General features: G+C 57.8%; 1 protein-coding gene across 1 annotated transcript; it reads right to left on the reverse strand.

The window, feature by feature from the left end:
* Positions 1–4,984: 4,984 nt before the first annotated feature.
* LOC138068167 (maestro heat-like repeat-containing protein family member 7) lies at positions 4,985–13,034 on the reverse strand. Its single transcript, XM_068954347.1, has 14 exons — positions 12,931–13,034; positions 12,253–12,402; positions 11,893–12,047; positions 11,334–11,481; positions 10,533–10,720; positions 10,307–10,444; positions 9,664–9,778; positions 9,058–9,195; positions 8,382–8,558; positions 7,592–7,747; positions 7,196–7,297; positions 6,733–6,835; positions 5,519–6,142; positions 4,985–5,092 (listed from the first exon to the last, which is right to left on the reverse strand). Exons 1-13 carry the CDS (start codon positions 13,030–13,032, stop codon positions 5,976–5,978), a joined length of 1,839 nt encoding a protein of 612 aa, XP_068810448.1. The 5' UTR covers positions 13,033–13,034; the 3' UTR covers positions 4,985–5,092; positions 5,519–5,975.
* Positions 13,035–25,030: the final 11,996 nt, after the last annotated feature.

Genomic DNA, 25,030 nt, shown 5'->3' on the forward strand with positions numbered 1-25,030 from the left:
CTCCTTTGCCCTTTCCCAGAGAAATGCAATCTGATAATGGATGACATCTGTAAGAACAAAGAACTGCAAAGGTGGAGTTCTTCCCGTGGAGTCCAGTGGACTTTCCACCTACCGTGTCGAGCTCAATGCAATGGGGGAGGAGAAAGATGGAATGGATGAGAGAACGAACAGCAATGCAAGAGTGACTCTTCTCTCTTAGAATACTTCTAAGTGGGGATTGGATTTGTGGGAAGTCTGAAGTTGGCCTCCCACCATGGGAAGTGTCAGAGAAGGACATTGTATCTGATTTAGCTTCAGCTTAGTCTCAGGGCCTAAAGTAGATGAAGCCTGCGGGCCTCAAGGCCGAGCTGTGAATGAACTTGAGAAACATTGCTGGCAATGTAGCTGCAAAACCATTTATGACCAGCTACTAAGGCTACAAAAGCAGCTAATGAGGATGTAAAATAGGATGCAGGAGACAAGATGGGATGCACGTGGGTTGGGGTTGACCTTGGAGGAGATAAGGGCCTGGGCTGTAGGCCAGGAGCTGTCCGAAGGAGAGAGAGACCAGTCAGAAGGGGAGAGACCAGTGACTCAGAAAAGAAGACTGGAGGAGACTGTCACTGGCAGGTGGGGAAATAAGACTGCAAAGGGTCTGATTAGCCCAGAATGTCTTTGTTCAGGGTCCCTGCGTGGAGGCAGCCAGCTCGAGCTGTTACTTCCTGTACTGTCATTTATTCTTGTAATTCATGTCAAAGAAATAATTAATTCTGCTCCTATATGTGCATGAGACTCTGCTCCTCGGAAACCTAGGGTGGGGCCATGTCTACAACAGGAAGTCCCCTAGATGAGGGGTTTGTGTCAGTAGCTGCACAAATTCCTTTGAAAACACTGTCAAGGTCCTGGAGAATCACCGATCACAGGACGGCTGAGGTTGGAATGGACCTCTGGAGATCATCTAGTCCAACCCCCCTGCTCAAGCAGGGTCCTCCAGAGCACATTGCCCAGGACCCCACCCAGAGGGCTTTTGAGTATCTCCAGGGAAGGAGACTGCACAGCCTCTCTGGGCAACCTGTGCCAGTGCTCCGTCACCCTCCCAGCCCAGAAGTTTTTCCTCCTGTGCACATGGAACTGCCTGTGGTTCAGTTTGTGCCCGTTGCCTCTTGTCCTGTCACTGGGCTCTACTGAGATCCCCTCTCAGTCTTGTCTTCTCCAGGCTCTACAGGCCGAGCTCTCGCAGCCTTTCTTCACAGGAGACATGCTGCAGTCCCCTCATCATCTTTGTAGCCCTCCGCCGGACTCTCTCCAGTAGGGCCATGTCTCTCTTGTACCCTCTTTCCAGCAGGTCAACCCCCAGCCTGTCCTGGGCCATGGAGTTCTTCCTCCCTAGGTGCAGGACCCTGCACTTGCCTTTGTTGAACTTGAGACGGTTCCTCTCTGCCCATGAGGTTGTGATTAAACAAGGTTGTGGCTCTTTTTCTGGATGGTGGACGGGTGGGATGGCAGCAGGACGAGGAGTCATGAGGGGAGGAAGGGGAATTCCATTAACTTCTGCACCTGGGTTAGGTTCTTGGGAGGGTTATTATTGTGGGAAGTGAGGACATATGCAGCGTGAGTGCCCAAGCTGTGCACGAATTCAGCCACAGTCAGGGGTGAATCCTCCTTTGGGAGAAAATCAAGATGTAGGCCGAACTGATGAATGACTAGTTGAGGAGGAATATCCTTGTGCTTGTATTCGATGTGTATGTATGTTTTTGGATGTAATCCCTTTGGCTAGTCAGGGCTGCATAACCAGGAAAGTGGCTGGAAAGCAAGTAACCTTTCTAGTGGCTACAGGGGCTACTTTATCTCTCAAGCCATGGAGCTCAATGACAGTCCTTCCGAGATGGGTGTGTTATAAAGGTCCGCAGGCATTCACCATTAAGTCAGAGTCAGACTCTTATACGATCGTTTGTTTCAGCTGGAGCTGGGTGCCTCCAAAGAGGGACCCAGAACAAAGACATTCTGGGCTAATTATACTCCTTCCAGTCTTATTTCCCCGCCTGCCAGTGACAGTCTCTTCCAGTCTTCTTTCCTGAGTTGCTGGTCTCTTTCCTTGTAAATGGATTGTGTCTACATCCCAGGACGGTTGCTGTGTTCCTGCTTCAAAGTGCCTTATCTTATCCGGAGGCTAACCGTGACCTCTGTCCATTGTGTTCTGTATGTTGGAGGGCTGATTCTGGCTGCTTCTGCAGTTGTTGCGTCAGCAGCAGCCCACAGGTTCGGTAAAAGCTTCGGCCTGCAGGCTTCAGGGCATTATTTTAAATAAAATAATTACTTATTTAAATGATTTTACAGCATAGAAACAGCTCGAAGTGGGTGCCTCTGGAGAAGGACACCGGACAAAGAAATTCTGGGGTAATTAGACCCCTTACAGTTTTATTTTCCCACCGGCCAGTGAAGGCCTCCTCCAATCTTCTTTACTGAGTCGGTGGTCTCTCCCCTTCTGATTGGTGTCTCTCTCCTCTGACAGCTCCTGGCCTACAGCCCAGGCTGGATGCCATGTCCTTGTTTCTCCCAGGCCCTTATCTCCTCCAAGGTCAACCCCAACCCACGTGCATCCCATCTTGTCTCCTGCAGTCTACTTTGTAGCCTCATGAGCTAGTTTTGTATCTTTGTCAGCTAGTTTTAACTGGTTTGGCAGTTACAACATTGGCAAGGTCACATCCTTCGCAAAGTTTCTGGAGTTCAAGGACAGTTCAGCCTTGAGGCCTGCAGGTACTTTAGGCACTGATGCTAAGCAAGAGTGAGACTTATGCGAAGCTGAAGCTAAATCGGCTACAATTTCCTTCTCCAACAGTCCTCCCTTGGTTTCTATGAGCACACCTGCTGGATACATATATTGGGGTAGAGTATTTGTGCACATCATAGAGGAGAATGTGAGGCACTTTTTCTCCTTTTTTTTTTTTTTTTTTGTGAAGTTTACCTTAGATTAAATAATCTAATGAAAAGGCGCCCAGGTGTTGCTGGGTTGTTAAGAAAGCCTTACTGCACGGATTTGGTTTGGAGACTCAAGAACTGAGATGCAGCTGTGCTTTTGCAGCCGGGCACTAATTCGTGAAGCACAAAGTATAGGCATTCCTCTTTTTCGATTGTAATCCCGTTCCCAATAGTGCATTATGACAAACAAGAAGTTACGTTACCATTTTTAGTTATTGAAGGCAGAACACTGAAGGAGATAAGCCCGCCTTAACTAGGATAATCCTTCTGTTAAGCAAACATGAAGATGGTACTGCTCTTTTGGAAGTTTGTCTGCAGCTCTTGAAAAAGCAGGTATCTCCCTAAGAGACAGCATCTCGAAGATGTACACAATATGCTAAACATTTCTCTCTCCTCAGAGTTTCTGGATTCCCCTGTCTCTAGTCATTGTGAATACTGTCCACCCTCCCAAACTGATCCGCTTCCCTGGGGGCTCCTTACTCCTGGGGGCCTTCTTGGACAAAGGGGACATTCTCTCTGCATACGTCCTACATTGCCACAGAAATAACATTCCGGTCCCTCACTGTCTGCCCATCTTCTCCTGTCCCCTTCTCGTCCTTGCCCTTGGCATTGCCCTAGCCTTCCTCGGCCTCCTCTGTCTCTTCCTCTACCCCTTCCTCTAATTTGCAAGTTCCGTGCTGAAGCTGCTGCTAAGAGATTAGCCTCTTCTTGGTTTTCCTTTTTCCGTTCCTTTGCTTGCTTCCCTTGCTGTTTCTCCTCTCGCCCGTCATAGACCAATACTGCCACGCTTAAAATCCTTTGTGAAGTTTCTCCTTGCCACCCTGGCATGTGCTCCTTCAACTCTTTTGGGCTATCCGGAGCGGCCTGATGGACAAAGACACTAATGGCTAGTGCATCATTCCAATTCTGGAAAGTCCTTCCCCCATAGTTCAACAAGGCTTGCCCTAGTCTTCCCCCAAAATCCCTGGCCTCTTTGTCCAAGCTCTGTCTACGCTCCTTGCACTCTAGTCCAATCCACTCCTAGTTTGCTACATGCTCTAATAGCTTCTACCAAGTTCCGGAGTCCTGTCTGGCAAGCGACTCTGTCCCCTGCGTTATTGTAATCCCAATTTGGATTGTTTGCTGGCTAACGATTTGTGTTTCCCCCAGTCTGTTGTACAAACTTTGCCTCTTTATTAACTATTTTATCATCTCGCTCGTTTGGTCAGAACAACTCTCTCAAGAGTACTTGGGTATCCCGCCAGTTTGGATTATACCCAGTGCATATATATTAGAAAACAGCTGAGCGCTCCTTTCCACATCCTCCCTCAACCTGGGCATTTTGCTTGCCCACAATGCTCAATCACTCGGACTCCAGGGTTGGCTAGTAAATACATGCAGTACCACGTGAGGGGGGTTAGCTCCCCCCCCCCCCCGCCCCCGCTGCACTCGGTTGTAATGCTGCTGCATTAGGTAAAACATTAGCAACCATAGGATGGAGTCCTGCCACGGGAGGAGGGGAAGTCTGAGTAAGAGGAGGAGAGGGACAGATAGACAGATCTTCAGGAGGCGCCACCGGAGGAGTGTAAGGCGGAGCAGTAGCTCCTGGGGCGTTATTTGGGACACCTATATCTGCTGCAGCAAGAGTAGTTTTACAGAGGGTGCCGTTTGTCCTCCTTGGATCTCGCCGGTCCCACATCCAATTATCCCCACACATACCAATAATCCATTCAGTGAGGCTTTTCATCTTCCAATATAAGCTGTAGCAGAGCTCATTTCTTAGAATCGAAGGATCCTTCCTTGGGTTAACCCCCACATTAATTGTAAGATGGACAATCATCCTGACATAAAGGGACAGCTAACTAGCTAGGGATCGATTTGACTGTAACGGCTTTTTTCTCCTTTTTGTTCCTTTTCCTTTTCTAAATTTGGATGTTTGGAGCCGAGAGGGTGCAATGGTGGTTGGCTACACTGCCATCTGGGGTGCCAAAGTGCTGTGGAAACACTTTGATCCTAGGTTTCCAAGAAGCAGAGCCTCACGCACATCTAGCAGCAAAATTTTATTTCTTTAAATGATGGTGCAGCATAGTAACTGCTGGAGCTGGGTGCCTCCAGGGAGGGACCTTGAACAAAGGAATTCTGGCCTAATTAGACCCTTTACAGTTTTATTTCCCACCTGCCAGGGAAGGTCTCCCCCAATCTTCTTTACTGAGTCTTCTTTACTCTCCTTCTGGTTGGTGTCTCTCTCCTTCTGGTTGGTCTTGGCCTTCAGCCCACACTGGTTGCCATGTCCTTGTTTCCCACAGTCCCTTATCTCCTCCGAGGTCAACCCCAACCCAGGTGCATCCCATCTTGTCCCCTGCAGTCTACTTTTTAGCCCCATGAGCTAGCTGTGTATCTTTATTAGCTGCTTTTAATGGGTTTGGCCGTTACATGCTCAGCAATGATTCTGGAGTTCATGGACGGTTCGGCCTTGAGGCCTGCATGCGCAGGGTAGGCAGTGGCGATAGAAACAGAGCTGCATGTCATACCCCAGCTCTGCCCTTCCACCTGAGATGCAAGCCCTGAAGACAGCAGGGGCCTGCTCTTGCCCTGGGGTGACTGGAGAGGGCAGGGGAGGCCAAAGCTTTTCTCCCCCTTTCCCTTGGCTATTGTGGGCCAGCAGAGCAGTTGACGCTTTGCAGCAAAACCAAAGTGTGTCAGGCCGCTCTACGCTGGCCTGGCATATTGGAACGAGTGGACACCCCGTCCCCCCCAGGACAAGCCAGATTCATGCAGGCAGCAAGTTTTGCCCCTTGCCTTTGGCTCCCTAAAAAAAGAACACTCACTCCGGCTGAGGAAACGGGGCTGTATCTTTGCGGGAAGCCCAACAAAGCCATGAAGCGGTAGCACAACAGGGGCTGTGCTTGAGGAGTCGAGCTGTCCTGGGGCTGCGGGAGATGCCAGCAATGAGCCAGACCTTCCAGCACACTTGCGTGTGTCCGTGGTGTGCAGCACCATGGCATTGGCACAGCTGCGTCAGCTCTGCTCAAACAGAGTCACGTCCTGGCGGGAGGGTGCCACCTCGCCCATGCTCTCGGGAGCCAGGGACACAGTGCTCCGAGGTGGAATCTTGATGTTCTCCTTGGCACCCTCAGGTTCATGATGGTCTGTGACACCAGGCAACGGACTAAAGGTTCCGCATCATTTTCCAGGGGCTGGAGGGCTGCGAGAGAAAGGCACCGAGCTGAGAACAGACTCCCACCTTTGCAGAGATCCCAGGAATCCCCCCCCAGGCAGGGCCAGCCCCACTCAGCTCTTCCCATGCGGAGGAGGCAGCAGGTAGGACAAATGGATCAGCTGGCACTTGCAGGTCGGCCAAGCCCCAGATGCGCCCCAAATACCCCCTGCTCTCCCCCACATAGGGACACAGAGCCTTCCTCACCTGGGGCAGGCCAGTGAACTGCAGCTCACTTCCCAGCCTCCTCCCTCCTCCCTGCCAGGGCTGCCTGACACAGCGCTGCTCTCACTCACCAGTGCACAGCTCCTGCACCTTCTCCTTCCTCCGCTTCTTCACTTGCTGCCCGATGAGCCCTAGGCAAACACCTCCGCTCACCCCTCATACTCCCCAGCAAGCCCCCAGCAGCACAGCTCCCATCTGGCCTTGCCAGCTTGGCCATGCAGCCTGCTCCCCTTGGGCAAGGCTGGCCCCAGCCCCGTCCCCACGGTGCAGGACCCAGGGACGGTGGGAGGGACTGAAGACCCTCCTGTGTGCCCGTCTGGGTGGGCAGGCATGGCCCTGGGCTTGTGGCTCACCAATGAACCTCACAGCTGCCTCCCGCAAGGATGCGTCCGGGTTCTCCAGGTATGGCAGGCTCTGGCGCAGGTGTTGCTCCGCTCTGCTCCTGTCCCTCAGCAGCTGCAGACAGCACAAGGACAGGGGGTTGGCACCGAGCCTCCCCAGAAGGCCAGGCCTGTCCCTCCTCCCAGCTCCGGCCTCCTCTTCCTTCCTGCCCACGCCTCCCAGCTAGAAGCTGGCTGGTAGCCAGGTTCAGAGGGAGCAGAGGGCAGAGCGGGGCCTGCGGGTGCTGAGATCCCCGCCATGCTTCTGCCAAGGCCCAGCCAGGCCAGGGGCCCCTTCAGCACCCCAGCGGGCACTTAGAGTAGAGGGCTCTGGGCTGCAGCAGTGCGTGAGGGGCACAGCTGTGCACCCTGCCCACTGGCCATGGCGGCAGGCCTCATCCCGCCGCGGCCCCGGGGGCTTTGGCCACGTCCTTACCACGCACTCCCCGATCTTCCATGTCTCCGCTCTTCTGGCCAGCTGCTTGAGCTCCTCCCACTTGAGGAACTGTGCAGCGCTCACCAGGGCTTCCTGAGAGGCCTGCAGAGCAACAGAGACCAGGAGATGCCACCGCAGCCACGGCAGGACACCCTGGGTCCCCCTCGTCTTGGCAAGGCTCCCAGCCTTTCCCAGCCCCAAATGGCACGACGCAGCGTGCCACTAGGTCTGGCCCTCCCTGAAGGCAGAGGCAGCTCTGCCTCGTCCTTCGGCACACAGGAAGCTGCACCTCATGCTGCCATGCGTTCCAAGGCACACTTGGCAGCAGCCCTTGCCTTGCTGCTCACCTCCACCCACGGCATGTCAGCATTGCTTCCCCAAAACACTGCTCCCTACCTGGGCCACTCTCTGCACCTTGTCACTCATGTGGAGGAAGAGCGGCACCAGGCTCCTCTGTGCATGCTGCTTCAGGTTCCGTTTGTTCTTCCCCACCACAATCTCCAGCAGGTCTTTGAAGAGGAGCATGGAGAGCTCTCGCACTCTGCTGTCTTCCTGCAGGCAGGGAGGAGAGCAGGGGAGGCCTCAGCAACGACTCCAGGAACGGGGCCCGACAAGAGCGTTTGCCGTTGCAAGGCCTCGTCCTCTCCGGGCACAACTGTCCCCCAGCCCGGCCAGAGGTCGGAGCTGAGGACAAGCCTCTGCTGAGGCAGCCTGGACAATGAGGGTTGTCGGCAGCAGCACGACAAGCCTCCCTGGGCTCTGTCTCCCTCTCCCTCTGGAGGGAGCTTCTTGGATTTCCCTAGGCCTCCATCAGGGCCCCCGCACACAACAAGAGGACAGAAAGGGACAGTCCCGCAGCACGGCCTCTCCCTCGCTCTCTAGCCTGCTCCTACCTCTCTGCTCATCGCTGCCCCAGGCCACGGCAAGCGCCGCACGCAGTCAAGCACGAGACGCAGCAGCCGAGAGCAGACAGGGGGCTGGTTTGCTCTACTCCCACAGCCCCGGACACCAAGGCCAGCACAGGGCATGGGCTGAGAACCACAGGGCAAAAGGTTTCCTGACATACAGCAGGGCCTGTGTGGGGACGTGCCAACAGGCACGTATGCAGAGGGGCACACAGCACCCAGACCACGCATACGGACCCCCGGACACACCAGCAGAGCCCCGGCTCTCCCATCAGCCTTACGTCATCAAAGCGAGGCAGAAGCTTCTCGGCCAGCTGCAGAACAATCGGGTTGGAGCCCTTCTGTTCCAGGTAGCTGAGGATGTTTCTCAGCAGCATCAGGCTTCCCACACGCACTTCCCTGCAAGCATCCTGCAGCCACTCCATGCTGTCTGGGAGCAGGCTCTGCATTCTCCTTTTCTGTGGGAAACACACAACTTTCTTTGTGGGAAGCAAGGCCAGAACCCCCCCCGCCCCGCCCAAAAGTGCTCTGCCTGCTCTTTTCCCATCAGGGCTCAGTGGCCAGGGCCAGGGCTCTGCACACACGCAGGCCTTGGGCACAGAGGCTGCAGTGCAGGGCACAGATCTGCAAGGGGGCCCTCAGCATGCACTGGCCTCTGTAGGGAGCAAAGCTGCTGCCTCAAGGCCCAGGAGCACCTGGCTGCCTTAGCCCGGCCCTGTGCTCCAGCTCATTGTCCCTCTCCCAGATCTTCCCGCTGGGCACTGGTGCCTTTCTCCTTGTGCAGCACGGCCAAGGGCCTGGCATGACACTCGGGGCAGATGAATGGGGCAGCGGAGACTTGGGAGCAGCTACCACACCTCCGGATTGCCAGCCAAGTCCAAGCCACTCTCTGACCCAGTGTCTCCTGTCAAGCCCCAGGCTGCCAGCATGGCTTCACCCGCCTGCCCCCCTCCTCACCATCTTGGGTCTATTCAACAGGGCCACGAGGCCTCTGAACGCCAGTCTGCGCATCTCCAGGCTCTCACTCTGCGCATAACCCTGGACGAGTGGCAGGACCTCCTCATCCATGTCGGCAAGGTCAGGGCATTCCAGCAGCTGAAATGGACACAGCACTGAAAGACTGGCACAGCCGGCAGCACTGCCCGCAGCGTGCAGCTCTCCATCCCACCCACCATCCAGGGCAAGGGCACCAGGCCCTCACAAAGCTCAGCCCAAACACAGCAGGCATTGTGCAGACACCCCTGGGCCCTGCTCCCAGCCCCGCGCCTCACGGCACACTGCACACACTGCTCGCCTCCTCCTCCCGTCCCCTGAACCCTCCGCAGCCTCTTGTTCTCATCCCTTGGAGGAGCAATTGAACACAGACAGCTGCCACAAAGCAGGCACGAAATACAAGTGCTTACGAGTGGTCGCCCAGCAGAAACGAGCCAAGGCCGGGGCTACTAACAGGAGCGTATGCATTGCCCCAGCTCCATTCACCAGCATCACCCCACACGCATGTGCACAAGCGAGCACAGCATTTAGAGGCCCCTCCAGAGAGGCACTGCTTGCCATGAGGCCCACCTCGACAAAGAAAGCCATGACGGGCAGCTGATGAAACTGGTCCTCCCTCCTCAGCAGCCTTGCCAGCTGGCGGAAGATCCAGCGACGCAGGTGACTGGCAGCCCCCCTCATTGCTCTGTCAGAGGCAAGAAGGCAGTGTTGGGCCTCAGCCGAGCAGGCAAACCTCCTCTGGCATCGCTCTGCTTGGCACGCAGCTCCTGCAGCCAGCGGCATTTGCTCATGGAGCACTGCTCTTGCCCTACCACACCTTGCCATTAGAAAGTCAGCGTCAGGCATCATTACGTTCCTTTTGGTGGGAGACCGGAGAAACAGCCTTCCTGCCCAGGCGGCATGGCCTGCCCACACATCCCCTCTCCTGCCCGCTTTGGATTCCTGTGCCCCTGGGCCCTCCCCAGGTTCTCCTGCGCACGACCCTCTCCCACAGCTCCTAACACCACCTGCTCCCCCAGCAGCTCTCCAAGCTGGGCAGCATGGCAGCTCCCAGGGCCCTTCTGCTGGGCGAGCCCTTGCCACAAGGGCTGAGGCTGCAGCCTCTTTCTTGGAGAAGTGGCGTTCCCCCTCCCCCACCAAGAAGCACATGGGGAGGCACACCCCACAGCCAGGGAAGAGGTGCTGGGCCAGAGCAGGCCGGAAAGGGCTCTACCTGGCCAGCACCACCACTCCCTTCTGCGAGGTGTCCGCATGCAGAAATAGGTCCCAGCCGCCCTTCCTCTCAACAGCCACGGCTACGGTCTCATAGTGGGCGCAGCGCAGCAGACTTTTCATGGCCTGCACGGCGCACCTGCATGCAGAGCAAAGCCCAGGTCACACTGGCAGCCTGGCCCTGCCTCCAGGTGCAGTGCAGAGACAGGGCGAGCGGGATCGAGCACCTGACGTGGCTGGTGGGACGGGACTCATCCCGTTGGCATTCCCTCAAGAAGATATTTGCTTCCTGGTGGCTGAACTCTGCTGTGAAGACCATCTGCAAGAGCAGCGCCAGGAAGAGCTGGGGGAAAAACGCCTTCACCGCCTCTGGGCAGACGGGCTCCCGGATGATCTCACACAGTGCCCTCGTTGCCTGCAGAAAACACCCAGTCACACCTCTCACTCCCGAGCAGTCCCCGGCATGCTTCCACAGCCCTCCAGGTGGGAGGCTCGAGCACAGCCTTGGAGCATGGGAAATGCAGGTGGAGGCCTCAGCCTGGCTGCCTGACCAGGGCCAGCGCCCGCAGGCTCTTGGGCCTCAGCTCCTGGTTGTACACAGTGAGCCTTCCTGCCTCAGCATGACCATCACCTCGGCAGGCTTCGTGTAGCGTGCACGCTCGGCCAGGCTCCCTGTCCCAGGCCGTGCTGCCTGCCCAGGTTTTGCAGGAGCCCTACTCCTGCCCCTCACCTTGCCCCCAACCCGACCCTGGCTTTCCAGCCTACTGAGCGAGGTCAGCGGATGCAGGGACAGCGTCGGATGGAGATTTCCTGGGCATGGCCAGCCTGGCTGTTGGTGTGCAGAGAGGCCAGGCAGCACTTGGCAGCCCTGTGTGCTGGCACAGTCGGAGGCCTGGCGCTGGCCATGTTGTAGCCATGGGCCCAGGAGAGGTCCCTGCTTGGGGGCACACGGGCAGCGGAGAGGGGGAGGGGGCCCAGGGAGGCAGGCACCAGCCTGGGGGCACGGGAGGCCTCGTCCCCTAACTCACGGCCAGCGGAAGGATGCAGTTGTTGTCCCTGTCGGAGCTGGACTGCTTGCGCAGTGGCCGCTCCTCCAGCAAGCTCAGCAGCTCCCGCAGCATGTCCGGCGCAAGCATCGGCTTATCCATCAGCACCTTCCACATGCTCACGGCAGTGCTGCAGGCCCAGAGCGCCTTGTCAGTGGCACTTCCTTGGCCGCAGCACCGTAGCCTGGGCCAGCCCTGGAGGTCCCCAGCTGTGTGCCAGCCCTGCCCCTGCCCACCCCCTCCTCCCTGGCAGCCCCAAGAGGGTCCTGCCCAGGCAGGCAGCACATGACCAAGCTGAAGCCCCTTGCGCGGCAGGGAGCGTGCAGAGCCGCTGCGCTCTGCGGCTCAAGGCAGGGACACTTGCTCAGCTCTGGCTCCTCAAGGCCTGCTTGAGGCACCAGGGCTGGGAAACGCTGGGCGAGACACAGGGCCCTGCCCCTCAGCCGTGTGCTGGCCTTCTGCTTGCCTCTGGCCCTCTTTGGGCCCTTCTCCCCATGGCCAATGAGCCACTGGAGCCCGTCCAGGCTGACGGGCCCCATACCTGTTGCACAGTGGCGAGCAGTACAGCAGGCTCACGGTCACCTCGCTGGGCTCCAAGCAGGCCAGCTGGCAAAGGGTCTTGTTTAGGGTGACCCGGGCCGACAGCTCCCTCACATACTTGACGTTCCTGTAGAGGCACCTTATGATGCGTGGCACCTGGAAGACACAAGGCGGACGGTGAGGCTGCTCCCAGAGAGCAGCCAATACCCCAGCTCCCACTCACTTCTCCTTCCCTCTCCACCACTCCCACCGCTCCTTGCTGCCTTCCAAGGGGCTCCGCTGCCCACGAACACTGGCTCTCGGCGGGGAAACAGCGCCCCAGAGGGTCGAGCCCCATGCACGCCAGCCCCAGGCTCCTTACATCTTCCAGCACAGAGAAAGCGTCCAGCAGGAACATGGTCAGCATGTGGGAAGCCACCTCCGTATTGTAGGTGCTGCAGTTCCTCATGCCCTCGATGGCTGTGACAATGACGTCTGTCCTTTCGGAAGGCTGCAGGTTTTTCACAAACAGCTGGGGCAGAAAGGACGTGAGAGAAGAAATGTCACACTGCGTGCTGCACTACTGCTGCTTAGCTAAGCAGTGGATGTGGCTCTGGAGAGAGGTGCGGGGCAGTGCTGGCACCGTGGCCCAGGAGAGCCAGGAGCACGCGCTGTGCTGGGTAGCAGCAGCATGGGGCATGTGGCCAGAGGGCCACCAGGGCAAGGCAGGATGCTCGGGAGCAGGCTCACAGTGCACTGGCTCTGCAGGCAACCCTAGCTTGCCGGTGGCCAGCAGGCTGCAGCTGCTGCTGGGACTCTTGGAGCCAAGCCTCTGGCTAGTCCCCGCTCAGGGACAGCGGGAGACACAGCAGTGAGAGCAGGGCTGCTACCAGGCAGCAACCAGTACTCTAGGTGCCACTCAGAGCTGCTTCCTTCTCCACCACCACCTCTGCATCAACCCCAAGGCCCCCTCAGCCCCACTCGTTAGGCATCCCTTTGCTCATCCACGTCTCCTCAGGACCCCATGGCCAACAGTCCCAGCAAGGGAAGTGCTCCTCACCCTCATGATCACGCTCATGTTGCTCGTCCACGAAAGGCAGAGCTCATTGTCGGCTTCCCTCTCCTTCTGGGGCTCCACATACTCTGGATCATCCTGCAGCATCGCCCGGCCTGAACAGCAGCAGAAAGACACAGCGGTCAGCAGGAGTCATGCAGAGCTGCAGCTGGCAGACTCATGGCGTCAGAGAGAAACCAGCCTGGCAGAGACAAAGGGCATGCCAGGAATGGATGGGGAGCAGGATTCCCAGGGAGGGTCGGGGCCTATTCCAGGGCAGAGAAGGGCAACTGCTTCAAAGGGTACCAAAAGCCTCACGGGCTTTCCGGTGCGAAGCCCGACACAAGCCGTAGCCTCTGAGCAGGGGCTGCTGAGCGTTTTCCAGGCCAGTGGTATCCAGGACAGGTACTAACAGCCCGCTCCCCTGCTCCTACATCAGCCGCGCCTCCTGCTCCTTTGCCTCACTGAGCAGAGGGGCCGAGGCAGTGCGATGCCTTCCCCGGCCTTGCCAGCGTGGCCGCGTGCAGAAGCACACAGCCCAGCACAGCTTCTCTTACGTTTTCGCTGCACGACGAATCTGAAGAGGCAATGAAGAGCATCCAAGGCCCCGCCCTTGGTCTCCGCGTCCTCGTAAGCACAGCAAAGGATGAGACAGCCCACCAGCTGTCCCAGCATCGGCACGGGGATCTTCCCATAGCAGGCAGGGCTCTCATCCACTCCTCCAAAGGGGTGCCACACCTGGGCAAGGCGGGTGGGACAGGTAGAAGGGCTGACGGGAGGCAGTCGCCACCAAAGCCCTGAAGCCAAGACTCTGCCCAGGCATGGATCCCAGCGGAGCCAAAGCTCTCGAGGGCCCTGCAGGCCTTGCCTCCCAAAGCAGCAGCCCAGCAAAGGCAGCACTGCCAGGCTGCGGCTCACATCATGCTCCGCGCGAACTGCTCCCCTGCACAGGGCTGGGGGCACAGCTGGCTCCTGCGACAAAGGGACTGCAGAGAAAAGCCCATGGAGAGAGGGCCAAAGAGCTTTGCTTCAGGGCAGAGCCTTGCTCAGTGCCTTAACCTGTGCCCACGCTTCCCTCCGAGGGACCCCTGAGCTGCACTGTGCTCTGGGCTGCTGCAAAGGGCCAAAGCGGGGGCTGCACGGTGCTTGGCTCCTTACCTCCAGCGAGGAATAGTTGGCCAGCAACTTGCTCAGCCTCCCAATCCTCCCCACGGCCCTCTCACGCACAGCTGCTCTCTCCGTCTTGGTGAAGGGCAGCAGCATCTGCAAGGAGAAAGGCTACTGCTCTGCCCGGGGAGCTGACGCCCACTCCAGCAGAAGCAGCTCTGCTAAGCGCCTGCCTGCAGTCCTACAGTGCACCAAGGCTTCCTCGGAGCTAGAGCCAAGCCTGGAATGGCCTTCCTGCCCCTACAGGCCCCAGCCTGCAAGGCCCACCTTGCCCTCAGGCAGCCAGCCACACCACCCAAGCCCCCTCCCAGCCTCTGCTCCTGGCCATGCACATGGCCCCGGGTGCCCTCTTCAGGATGGCAGGCCTTTCAGGCCACACCTTCCCTAGGGGTCTGCAGTGGGCAGCCTGGCCTCCGGCCTCCTGGCATGGCAGAAGAACCAAGCTTCCGGGCTCGGCTCCCCTTGCAGCACGGGCAGCTCCCAGTGGGTCTCTGCCCCATTCCGATCTGGCAAGGAAAGCACAAGGCACGCGGAGGCAGGGGGGCAGCAGCACCAGCTGCCATCAGTGCAGTGCCTAGAGAAGAAGGGTGACATTCCTCCCACTGCTTTGGTGCAAGGAGAGCTTTGGGGGCAGAGGTGGCCCAGGAGTGCTCATGGGGGCAAGGTGTTCCCAAGAGCCTGGAGGATGTTTGGGGTGGGAAGGGACTTGGGCTGTAGCCAGGGGACACTGGGCTCACAGAAGAGCCCAGTGGGGAACCTCCCCTCACCCAAGCGAGAAACGCCCCCTGCCTGCAGCGTGCTGCCTGTACATGGCACTCGGGGGGGGGAATGTCCACTCGAGGGTGTCACTTCCCTCTGGGCTGAGGAACAGGCCCAATGCAGCCCACTCTTTGCAAATGCCACACCTGCAAGATCTTCTGCAGCTCCAGGAGGCTGGAAGTGGCCGACTTGAGCACCAGCACCTCCAACATGTTGTCCATGGCATCGAGGGTCTGCAAGGAGGACAGGGGGCTGTGGCATTCCTTCCCCACTGCCTCTGACCCACAGCAGACTCAGTTGAACCCCTGCTGCCCAGCGAGGACACCCGCTGCCCTGCACGGGCCAACGAGAGGCCTCAGGGCAGGAGATCTGCTGTGCACGGACCAGCCCCTGGGCACTGCCCATGGCCCAGCCCACGGGAAGGGCATGAAGGCAGGAGGGTGGGAAAACAAAGCTGAGATCCTGCCCAGCCTTGGAGCTGACAGTCACCTCAGCACAGCGGAGCCAGGGGCAAGCCCAGAGGGGCTGGCGGGCTCCCTGTAGCTCACCCAGCACCTACCTTGGAGTAGAGGGACATGTCCACGGTCTCCATGTCTTCTCTTGGAGGAAGCAAGAAGACACTCTTGAAGCAGGCATGGAGAAGGCTGCTCTTTTTGCCCTCCAGAACCGGCTCCACTGCACTGCAAAGAGAGAGCGAGAGAGAGAGAGAGATGCCTGTTGGACACTGGTGCTGGGAGCAGTGCCTGGATGCCCTGGGGAGGTGGCTGTGGGCCGCTGGGGCAGGAGTCCCCCGGCTGCTACAGAGAGCACGTGAGGGAGCCCTGCAGGGAGGCACCTCCTCCCTCCATGAACTGGCCCAGGGGCAGAGGAGAGCCCAGGCAGCTAGGCCTCCCCCCTTCTCTACCACCTGCCTCCCCTTCTGCACTACAAGCCAAGGGGCCCTGGGGAGCTGCAGCAGGCAACCCTCTGCCCTCCCATCTGCCCTACTGACAAGCCTGGGCCAGGGGAGAGCAGAAGCGCAGCAGACAGCACCGCCAGCCTCCTCCCACCATGGTGCACACCTCCCAGCCAGGGACGGTGCCATCAGGCACATGCTGTGCACAGGTCCTGGCCAAACCAGGGGCTCTGCTAGCTACCTCATTGCCGTGATAGCAAGCATGGCTTGCTGGCGCACCGCTGTGCCCAGGCGCTCCAAGGGCTCCTCTTCCAGCAGCACCTGCACAGCACAACCGGCAGTCAGCACGACAACTGCCATCACCCAGCACCAGCAGACCCAGGGCCCAGCTGGCCTTGCCCCTGTCCTCACACCTGCTGCCTCTCCCCTCACCTCGATATGCTCGGCCAGCTCGTGTCGGCAGCAGAACACCTCCAGGCCCCAGGACAAGGTCTTGGCGCTGCTGCCTCCACAGAGGGTGCCGATGGACGCTAGAAACTTCAGCTTCTGCGCCTCTTGCTGACAGACGGGGAAGAGAGACAGAGTGAGCGCGAGAGGGGACAGGAAAGGCCAGCAGGACCAGAGCAGCCAGGGGGCTGCAGTGCTGGGCGGGACCCCGGACGGCAGCAGCTCTGCACAGCCAGCACCTCCCCAGCAGCCTGCCAGCAGACATGGGCGGACCCGCAGGGAGACCCAGGCACAGCCCCCATGGAAACGGCTGCACTTACCTGTTCTCGGCCACCCACAAAGGCCTGGATGAAGTCCAAGGCTTCCTCATCCTCTCTGGACAGCTCGGACCAGCTGCTGATGGAAAACCTTGCACCTGAGAAAGGAAGAGAGCCGGGAGCACTGCAGAGATGGAGGGCAGGCAGCAGAGAGCCGCGCAGTGAGCTCTGCCTGCCGGCCAGCCATGGGCCTGCTCCCGGGCACGCAGTCTCCCCCAGGCTGCTCAAGGCTGCACGGTACCCAGCACATGGGCTGCCCTGCTGCAGCCAGCCAGGCAGGGCAAACCTCAACTGCACCAGGCTGGGGAACGTGCTGCCAGACGGGCAGCATCCCTCCTCCTGCCACGGAGCTGCCGCTCGCTGCCCGTCCCAGGCAGCAGGAGCTGCGTCCATCTGCGCTCTCCCTCCTGGGCGCATGCTGCGCTGGGGCCAGCTCCCAAGCCCCGAGCGGGCCCTGGCATCCGGGCACCGCTGTGCCACCACCTCAGGCACCCCGACACCACGTGCTGGGGAGATGGGAGCCCGGCGCAGAGCAGGGTGCGCTTCCCGGCCCTCACCCCAGCCCGGCCCAGCCCCACGGGGCCGCTCACTCACCTCTCCGCCACGCCTGGGACTCGAACCCCTCCAAGGGCCTCGAGGCAGAGCTGCTCTCCTCGGCAACTCTGTCCTGCTCCTGGGATGCCCGGCGCGGGCAGCCGTACTCCTGCTCCCAGGCCACCCGCGGGCAGCTGGGGGGTCTCTCCGCCATCCTGCGGCACGGAGCAGAGGCAGGAGGGGGACACTTGTTTAATGCAGAGCTGGGGAGGGTCCCCACGGGGGTGGGGGCAGCGCAGTCAAAGGTCCCCGCGCCCGTCCCGGCCCTGGAGCCAGCTCTCCTGCGCCTCAGCCCCTGCCGCAAGGTCCTGCCCCCGCCACGGCCGAGGGCCCCCGCAGCCCCGTGGCACTGCCGAGCCCAGCCCCGTCGCTCTCACCCGCAGCAGGAGCTGGCAAGGCCTCGGCAAACGCCTCGACTCCGCGGGGCTGCCGGGGCGGCAGGGAAAGACGCGGCTGCGCTCGGGGGCTCCTCCTCGAGCTCCACGCGCTCCTGCCCTCTCCCGTCGCCGTCCGCCCGGACACTGCCCGCACCTGACAGCGCCGCCGGTGTCACAATGGGGGGGGTCACAATGGCCCCGCCGGGGGCGGCTCTGAGGTCACCTCTGCTGCGCGAGCTGCTCCAGCAGCAGCAGCCGGCGCCGCCAGGGGCTCCAGGGCCGCAGCGCGGCCGCCCCGGGCAGGAGGGAGCTGGGGCAGGGCAGGGCGAGGCAGCTCGAGGGGCCGCGCGCGGCTCCGCATGGCCAGCTCCCTCCTCTTTCATCCCCAGCTGCCCACGCCTGGCCGCACTCACCTGCTCACCACTAACCACCAGCACCACCTCAAAACCTGACCCCACCGTACCTCTTGCCCCAATCCCCTCCTCTCATCCCTCACCCCAAACTCTAACCCTCCAGCCACAACCCAGACCTCCAACCCCTTTCCCTAACTCTTGCTCCAGCCCTCACCGGCATCTCCAACCCTCAGCCCTAGACAACAAATGCTAGCCGTCACCCCAGCCCTCACCCCTGCCATAGCCCACTCCCCCACAAAGCTAGCCAACACTCACAGCAAGCACCAGAAACCCGCAGCACAACCACCAAACCTCGCCCCACGCCTCACCCAACCCCTCACCCCATGCAGCCAGCTCTCGTCCCCAGCCCTGCCCTCAACACCAGCCCCCAAGCACCAACCCCAGGGAGATGCCCGAACCCCCACTGCCAGCCCCAACCCCTTCCCCAGCCGCCCTCCCCCTCGCACCAGCCCCCTACCCTGCAGCCCCGCCGCTCACCCTCACGCTCCCGCCGGGCCCCCTCGCGCCCCACCCCGGCAGGCAGAGGAAGGGCAGGACCGGGCCGTGCTGGGGCAGCTGAGCGTGGCAGGCACCGCTGCAGATGCTCTGCTCCAGCCCCGCTCCAGCAGGGGCACCTACAGCACGTTGCCCCACACCAGCACAGGCGGCTTTGCAGCTTCTCCTGCAGCGGAGACTCCACAGCCTCTCGGGGAACCTGCTCCACTGCTTAACCGCCCTCGCGGGGAAAAAGCGCTTTCCTGCGCTCAGGGGGAATTGCCTGCTTCGCCATTTTGGGCCACGGCAGCACCCAACTCCTGGGCCGGGGCCGGGGCCGGGGGCGGAGGGGCGGGGCCATGGCAGGGACGGGGCGCCAGCCGGGCCCCCCGCGCCGGCACAGGGAGCGCAGCAGGCTGCTGGGGCGCGGCCGTGGCGCAGACGCCCCCGCCGCACGCCCCTCGCCCACGGGCCCCGCCCGGGCCAGCCCCGGCCCCCGCGCACGCAGCAGGCCGCCGCCGCCGGGCCCTGCGCCACGCTGGCCCCGGCCGCGGCCGCAGGGACAGCCCGCCGGGCGGCCGTTGGGCGGCCTGCGTGTCGCTCACGGCTCACCCTGCCCCTCCCGGCCACCCATTCGCTCGCTGCCTCCCCTCGCTCCCCGATTGGCCGGGCGGGGGGCGGGCTCTCCACCCGCCCGCGGCAGCTGCTGGCGCCAAGCAGAAGCTGCAGCTCCGCTCTGTGGAGAAGAGGCGGCTGCAGAGAGCCGCTCGCTCTGCCCGCAGCCCCGCCGCCTCCGGGCAGCGTTCTCCTGCCCGGCACCTGGCCCCTTCTCTGCACGGCACAGGTTATTGGCCTTGCCAGTTCTGCTGGCCCCCGGGGCCGTGGCCGGGCTCCCAAGTGGGCGGAAAACCACACGGACGTCGGGCAAAGAGCTGGTGAGCAGCCTGGACTGCTTCAGGCTGGAGCACGTTATACGGCGTAGAAATTATGCCCTCCACTCCTGCAAGTAGGAGGATGTTGGCCCGTTCAGCTGGCACGGTTGGAGCTGGAAAAGGATGCCTGCCCGTTGTCTAAAAGAAATTGTTGTAAAACCTAAAACCTTTTCCCTGTGTTTTACAAAAGCCAAACAGCTAACCTCGTGTGAACTCAAGGAGCAATTTCTCTGGGAGGACTGTATGAAAACTGAGGGTTTTTTTTGTTGTTGTTGTTTTGAGGAGAAAAGCACTCTTTCTTTTCCAAACCCTTGAGTTGGTGTTCTTTGACCTTCATACGTGAGTCGATTTCAGCCTAGAAGGCTCTTTTCCCACCGGTAGGTGTTGATGTTGACAGAGGCACCGCTGTGCTTTCTAGTGTGGCATGCTAGCACCTATTCCAAGAAGTGGAACTCTCTCTGCTTATTGCGTTGTGGCCAAGCAATACATCCGCACAATGGAAGAAGGTTGAGGGCAGAAGCCTGGCTGTGACTGACCACAGGTGTTGCCAAGGAAGCTGGATGAATCTCAGCACAAAGGGCGCCACAGGCTGGCCTTTGTTTTAAGGCATGCCCTGGACTCCTGCAAGCACCTGAAGGCTGGAAGTCCATCCTTCCAGGAGCAGAAACGATGAGCAGTAGAGGGAATGTGCTGCGCAGGTGAGCTGCAGCTGGTGCAGCAAGCATTGCTGGTTTGAAGCGGTGGCTTGCTCCTTTGCCCTTTCCCAGAGAAATGCAATCTGATAATGGATGACATCTGTAAGAACAAAGAACTGCAAAGGTGGAGTTCTTCCCGTGGAGTCCAGTGGACTTTCCACCTACCGTGTCGAGCTCAATGCAATGGGGGAGGAGAAAGATGGAATGGATGAGAGAACGAACAGCAATGCAAGAGTGACTCTTCTCTCTTAGAATACTTCTAAGTGGGGATTGGATTTGTGGGAAGTCTGAAGTTGGCCTCCCACCATGGGAAGTGTCAGAGAAGGACATTGTATCTGATTTAGCTTCAGCTTAGTCTCAGGGCCTAAAGTAGATGAAGCCTGCGGGCCTCAAGGCCGAGCTGTGAATGAACTTGAGAAACATTGCTGGCAATGTAGCTGCAAAACCATTTATGACCAGCTACTAAGGCTACAAAAGCAGCTAATGAGGATGTAAAATAGGATGCAGGAGACAAGATGGGATGCACGTGGGTTGGGGTTGACCTTGGAGGAGATAAGGGCCTGGGCTGTAGGCCAGGAGCTGTCCGAAGGAGAGAGAGACCAGTCAGAAGGGGAGAGACCAGTGACTCAGAAAAGAAGACTGGAGGAGACTGTCACTGGCAGGTGGGGAAATAAGACTGCAAAGGGTCTGATTAGCCCAGAATGTCTTTGTTCAGGGTCCCTGCGTGGAGGCAGCCAGCTCGAGCTGTTACTTCCTGTACTGTCATTTATTCTTGTAATTCATGTCAAAGAAATAATTAATTCTGCTCCTATATGTGCATGAGACTCTGCTCCTCGGAAACCTAGGGTGGGGCCATGTCTACAACAGGAAGTCCCCTAGATGAGGGGTTTGTGTCAGTAGCTGCACAAATTCCTTTGAAAACACTGTCAAGGTCCTGGAGAATCACCGATCACAGGACGGCTGAGGTTGGAATGGACCTCTGGAGATCATCTAGTCCAACCCCCCTGCTCAAGCAGGGTCCTCCAGAGCACATTGCCCAGGACCCCACCCAGAGGGCTTTTGAGTATCTCCAGGGAAGGAGACTGCACAGCCTCTCTGGGCAACCTGTGCCAGTGCTCCGTCACCCTCCCAGCCCAGAAGTTTTTCCTCCTGTGCACATGGAACTGCCTGTGGTTCAGTTGTGCCCGTTGCCTCTTGTCCTGTCACTGGGCTCTACTGAGATCCCCTCTCAGTCTTGTCTTCTCCAGGCTCTACAGGCCGAGCTCTCGCAGCCTTTCTTCACAGGAGACATGCTGCAGTCCCCTCATCATCTTTGTAGCCCTCCGCCGGACTCTCTCCAGTAGGGCCATGTCTCTCTTGTACCCTCTTTCCAGCAGGTCAACCCCCAGCCTGTCCTGGGCCATGGAGTTCTTCCTCCCTAGGTGCAGGACCCTGCACTTGCCTTTGTTGAACTTGAGACGGTTCCTCTCTGCCCATGAGGTTGTGATTAAACAAGGTTGTGGCTCTTTTTCTGGATGGTGGACGGGTGGGATGGCAGCAGGACGAGGAGTCATGAGGGGAGGAAGGGGAATTCCATTAACTTCTGCACCTGGGTTAGGTTCTTGGGAGGGTTATTATTGTGGGAAGTGAGGACATATGCAGCGTGAGTGCCCAAGCTGTGCACGAATTCAGCCACAGTCAGGGGTGAATCCTCCTTTGGGAGAAAATCAAGATGTAGGCCGAACTGATGAATGACTAGTTGAGGAGGAATATCCTTGTGCTTGTATTCGATGTGTATGTATGTTTTTGGATGTAATCCCTTTGGCTAGTCAGGGCTGCATAACCAGGAAAGTGGCTGGAAAGCAAGTAACCTTTCTAGTGGCTACAGGGGCTACTTTATCTCTCAAGCCATGGAGCTCAATGACAGTCCTTCCGAGATGGGTGTGTTATAAAGGTCCGCAGGCATTCACCATTAAGTCAGAGTCAGACTCTTATACGATCGTTTGTTTCAGCTGGAGCTGGGTGCCTCCAAAGAGGGACCCAGAACAAAGACATTCTGGGCTAATTATACTCCTTCCAGTCTTATTTCCCCGCCTGCCAGTGACAGTCTCTTCCAGTCTTCTTTCCTGAGTTGCTGGTCTCTTTCCTTGTAAATGGATTGTGTCTACATCCCAGGACGGTTGCTGTGTTCCTGCTTCAAAGTGCCTTATCTTATCCGGAGGCTAACCGTGACCTCTGTCCATTGTGTTCTGTATGTTGGAGGGCTGATTCTGGCTGCTTCTGCAGTTGTTGCGTCAGCAGCAGCCCACAGGTTCGGTAAAAGCTTCGGCCTGCAGGCTTCAGGGCATTATTTTAAATAAAATAATTACTTATTTAAATGATTTTACAGCATAGAAACAGCTCGAAGTGGGTGCCTCTGGAGAAGGACACCGGACAAAGAAATTCTGGGGTAATTAGACCCCTTACAGTTTTATTTTCCCACCGGCCAGTGAAGGCCTCCTCCAATCTTCTTTACTGAGTCGGTGGTCTCTCCCCTTCTGATTGGTGTCTCTCTCCTCTGACAGCTCCTGGCCTACAGCCCAGGCTGGATGCCATGTCCTTGTTTCTCCCAGGCCCTTATCTCCTCCAAGGTCAACCCCAACCCACGTGCATCCCATCTTGTCTCCTGCAGTCTACTTTGTAGCCTCATGAGCTAGTTTTGTATCTTTGTCAGCTAGTTTTAACTGGTTTGGCAGTTACAACATTGGCAAGGTCACATCCTTCGCAAAGTTTCTGGAGTTCAAGGACAGTTCAGCCTTGAGGCCTGCAGGTACTTTAGGCACTGATGCTAAGCAAGAGTGAGACTTATGCGAAGCTGAAGCTAAATCGGCTACAATTTCCTTCTCCAACAGTCCTCCCTTGGTTTCTATGAGCACACCTGCTGGATACATATATTGGGGTAGAGTATTTGTGCACATCATAGAGGAGAATGTGAGGCACTTTTTCTCCTTTTTTTTTTTTTTTTTTTGTGAAGTTTACCTTAGATTAAATAATCTAATGAAAAGGCGCCCAGGTGTTGCTGGGTTGTTAAGAAAGCCTTACTGCAGGGATTTGGTTTGGAGACTCAAGAACTGAGATGCAGCTGTGCTTTTGCAGCCGGGCACTAATTCGTGAAGCACAAAGTATAGGCATTCCTCTTTTTCGATTGTAATCCCGTTCCCAATAGTGCATTATGACAAACAAGAAGTTACGTTACCATTTTTAGTTATTGAAGGCAGAACACTGAAGGAGATAAGCCCGCCTTAACTAGGATAATCCTTCTGTTAAGCAAACATGAAGATGGTACTGCTCTTTTGGAAGTTTGTCTGCAGCTCTTGAAAAAGCAGGTATCTCCCTAAGAGACAGCATCTCGAAGATGTACACAATATGCTAAACATTTCTCTCTCCTCAGAGTTTCTGGATTCCCCTGTCTCTAGTCATTGTGAATACTGTCCACCCTCCCAAACTGATCCGCTTCCCTGGGGGCTCCTTACTCCTGGGGGCCTTCTTGGACAAAGGGGACATTCTCTCTGCATACGTCCTACATTGCCACAGAAATAACATTCCGGTCCCTCACTGTCTGCCCATCTTCTCCTGTCCCCTTCTCGTCCTTGCCCTTGGCATTGCCCTAGCCTTCCTCGGCCTCCTCTGTCTCTTCCTCTACCCCTTCCTCTAATTTGCAAGTTCCGTGCTGAAGCTGCTGCTAAGAGATTAGCCTCTTCTTGGTTTTCCTTTTTCCGTTCCTTTGCTTGCTTCCCTTGCTGTTTCTCCTCTCGCCCGTCATAGACCAATACTGCCACGCTTAAAATCCTTTGTGAAGTTTCTCCTTGCCACCCTGGCATGTGCTCCTTCAACTCTTTTGGGCTATCCGGAGCGGCCTGATGGACAAAGACACTAATGGCTAGTGCATCATTCCAATTCTGGAAAGTCCTTCCCCCATAGTTCAACAAGGCTTGCCCTAGTCTTCCCCCAAAATCCCTGGCCTCTTTGTCCAAGCTCTGTCTACGCTCCTTGCACTCTAGTCCAATCCACTCCTAGTTTGCTACATGCTCTAATAGCTTCTACCAAGTTCCGGAGTCCTGTCTGGCAAGCGACTCTGTCCCCTGCGTTATTGTAATCCCAATTTGGATTGTTTGCTGGCTAACGATTTGTGTTTCCCCCAGTCTGTTGTACAAACTTTGCCTCTTTATTAACTATTTTATCATCTCGCTCGTTTGGTCAGAACAACTCTCTCAAGAGTACTTGGGTATCCCGCCAGTTTGGATTATACCCAGTGCATATATATTAGAAAACAGCTGAGCGCTCCTTTCCACATCCTCCCTCAACCTGGGCATTTTGCTTGCCCACAATGCTCAATCACTCGGACTCCAGGGTTGGCTAGTAAATACATGCAGTACCACGTGAGGGGGGTTAGCTCCCCCCCCCCCCGCCCCCGCTGCACTCGGTTGTAATGCTGCTGCATTAGGTAAAACATTAGCAACCATAGGATGGAGTCCTGCCACGGGAGGAGGGGAAGTCTGAGTAAGAGGAGGAGAGGGACAGATAGACAGATCTTCAGGAGGCGCCACCGGAGGAGTGTAAGGCGGAGCAGTAGCTCCTGGGGCGTTATTTGGGACACCTATATCTGCTGCAGCAAGAGTAGTTTTACAGAGGGTGCCGTTTGTCCTCCTTGGATCTCGCCGGTCCCACATCCAATTATCCCCACACATACCAATAATCCATTCAGTGAGGCTTTTCATCTTCCAATATAAGCTGTAGCAGAGCTCATTTCTTAGAATCGAAGGATCCTTCCTTGGGTTAACCCCCACATTAATTGTAAGATGGACAATCATCCTGACATAAAGGGACAGCTAACTAGCTAGGGATCGATTTGACTGTAACGGCTTTTTTCTCCTTTTTGTTCCTTTTCCTTTTCTAAATTTGGATGTTTGGAGCCGAGAGGGTGCAATGGTGGTTGGCTACACTGCCATCTGGGGTGCCAAAGTGCTGTGGAAACACTTTGATCCTAGGTTTCCAAGAAGCAGAGCCTCACGCACATC

Source organism: Struthio camelus, chromosome 9, assembly GCF_040807025.1.
Source record: "Struthio camelus isolate bStrCam1 chromosome 9, bStrCam1.hap1, whole genome shotgun sequence".
Classification (NCBI taxonomy): Eukaryota; Metazoa; Chordata; class Aves; order Struthioniformes; family Struthionidae; genus Struthio; species Struthio camelus.

Bases quoted from the DNA above. Each gene is read 5' to 3' on its own strand.
- LOC138068167 (XM_068954347.1), bottom strand. From the start codon at position 13,032: ATGCTGCAGGATGATCCAGAGTATGTGGAGCCCCAGAAGGAGAGGGAA. The intron at 12,048-12,252 runs GTAAGGAGCCTG...TGTGTCTTCCAG, and splicing joins CTTTCTCTGTGCTGGAAGAT to GTGCCACGCATCATAAGGTG. The intron at 8,559-9,057 runs GTGAGGAGGGGG...TGTTTCCCACAG, and splicing joins TGTTGAATAGACCCAAGATG to AAAAGGAGAATGCAGAGCCT.